The sequence below is a fragment of the Mercenaria mercenaria genome, unplaced genomic scaffold (genome assembly GCF_021730395.1).
Source record: "Mercenaria mercenaria strain notata unplaced genomic scaffold, MADL_Memer_1 contig_786, whole genome shotgun sequence".
Taxonomy (NCBI): domain Eukaryota; kingdom Metazoa; phylum Mollusca; class Bivalvia; order Venerida; family Veneridae; genus Mercenaria; species Mercenaria mercenaria.
The window spans coordinates 55,733-57,992 of NW_026463688.1; the positions used below are offsets into that span (position 1 = coordinate 55,733).

Genomic DNA, 2,260 nt, shown 5'->3' on the forward strand with positions numbered 1-2,260 from the left:
TTTTTTTTATTTTTTTTTATACAAAAATATTTGTTTTCACAGGGAATGACAAAACAGCAATTTGAATTCAATTTAATAACAAACTTTTCATTACAGTGTATAGTATTTTGATTTGGTGTGTCATTTATTTGATGCAAACAGTACACAAATTCGAGCTGCCGTTATCAAAGATGCTCTTGATTGAAGATTACATGATATATAGTAAGTAGGTGATTTGTTTGAACAAGGATCGTGAAAATGTTCTTTATGAAAATTTTGTTTACAATATGATAAAGGAAATATTGTGTTATCATTCAATAAATGCGTCTCTTTTAGTTAGGGTTATATTTATATTAGCAAACACCGCATTGGTGACATAACAAAAAGAATGTTTTAAATTATACTGCTGCAGTAATAGGTAAGTGGTAATTATTTCCTTATTGCTGATTGTAATTTATTTAAATTATTGATTTTTTTCGTTTGTTTTGTGGGTTTTTTTCTTTTTCTCGTTTTGATAACATTTTTTTTTGAAGGGTATGACTTTCTAAAAAAATCTCGTTCAATAAGTCATTGATATCCTTGTAAACGTCATAACTCTGTTTTCTAGATTGCATAATGAGCAACTACGTAAGGAAAATTATTTTAGTTGGTGAAAACGGAAATGGCAAAAGTTTAACTTGTAACACGCTCCTAGGAAAAGAGATATTTGATGGATCCAAAAGATCGCGAACGGCAGGTTGTGAAACGTGTTACCTTCATACGAGGTCAGTAAAGCTTTGGGTCGTCGATTCTCCAGGGATGTTTGAGCCTGTAAGTGTTCTTGCTGAACGTGCATTGGAAATACAGAATGCTGTTAAAGAATGTAAAGATCCACATGCCTTTCTTATCGTGTTCAAAGCAGACAGTAGAACGGATGATCGAAATACAAATACCATCGAGATGCTTCGTCTGATTTTTGGGGAGGTTTTCTTCAAACACGCAATTGTTGTTATTACAAATGCGGCAAAGTTTAAATCGGATGCAGATTTTCAATCATATAGAAAACAAGGAAAAATGAGTCAAATAGTAGATCTCTGTCAAGGGAGAATTGTGAGACTGGAAAATAAAGATGTAACACCACAGAAGAAGAGGGAAATGATAGATAAAGTATTTGCCTTAGTTGATAATGTGTCCAGGATGGGCAATTTCTGCTACGAAAACAAAGAATTACACTGTCACAGAGAAATGTTAGAATACCATTTGAAGCATGTCGCTGCCAACATGCCGGTGAATAATCAGATAGAAGAAATGAAAAGGTGTCTGCGAGAGAATTTACAAGAAAATGGATCAGATAGCGGGTACTACGAAGTTGCCAAAATACATTGAATTGAAATTAAAATGTTTGGATCATGAACATAATGACGATTTCTCATTAACTAGAAGTGGATTTTACTCCTACACAACACTACATAGTTTACAAAAAAAAACAAAAGAATAGGAAAAAGAACTAAATATGAAGAGAATATTTCTTGACGTCTCATCAAACTTTTATCCATTCAGCTTTGCTTCACCACTCTAGGCATGTGCGCAGACATTGAGAATAAGAAACTTTTAGAGATTTTGTAATATACACATTTATTCTCAAATATATGTCGTGTACATTTCTGCCAACGTGTTAACTTGTAATTATCTAGCAAATATAAACGCAGCGCAAACAGAATTTCTGGTACTTCAGAATATAGTCGGCGGCCACTACATGCTCTAATCCGCCGCTGGACGAAAATATTTCAATTTTTGACCGCTAAACTGGTAATATTTAGAACAATCTATGTTATCAAGTGTAATTTATCTATATAAGGATTTTTGCCTTAAATTAAATGAGCAGTAATAATGCTGACATTCTGCCAGTGCACTATACAACAGCTGTATTTTCTAATCAAAGCAATACCCAGTATCTTATGAGTATGGACATCATAATTTTAGCTTACGTATGTCTGTGTTTTGGAACGAATATAATGTGAATCTCGATTGGTCACACTTGCATTTTAAAAATAAATAATGCGTAAAAATGTTGGTTTCAAGCTTCATTCAGTTTCTTTACCTTAAATAATGGTGGAGAATCCAGTAAGTTAAGTATGCTAAGACGTGACTTTTAATTCAAAATTTGGTATACATCAATATGAAATGGACGCTCTTATATTTTCGGGATTTGAAATGTCATATTATTGTTATTTTTCTATGGCCTCCTTTTTCGATTTAAAAATAAACAAAACAATTACCTTGTATACTCATCACCTAGTTT

At 32.5% G+C, this 2,260-nt stretch overlaps 1 protein-coding gene across 1 annotated transcript; it reads left to right on the plus strand.

Moving 5' to 3' along the window:
- The first annotated feature begins 594 nt into the window (after positions 1 to 594).
- Positions 595 to 1,344, plus strand: LOC123532823 (GTPase IMAP family member 9-like). Its single transcript, XM_045314410.2, has one exon. The coding sequence runs from the start codon at positions 595 to 597 to the stop codon at positions 1,342 to 1,344; it is 750 nt and encodes a 249-aa protein (XP_045170345.1).
- Positions 1,345 to 2,260: the final 916 nt, after the last annotated feature.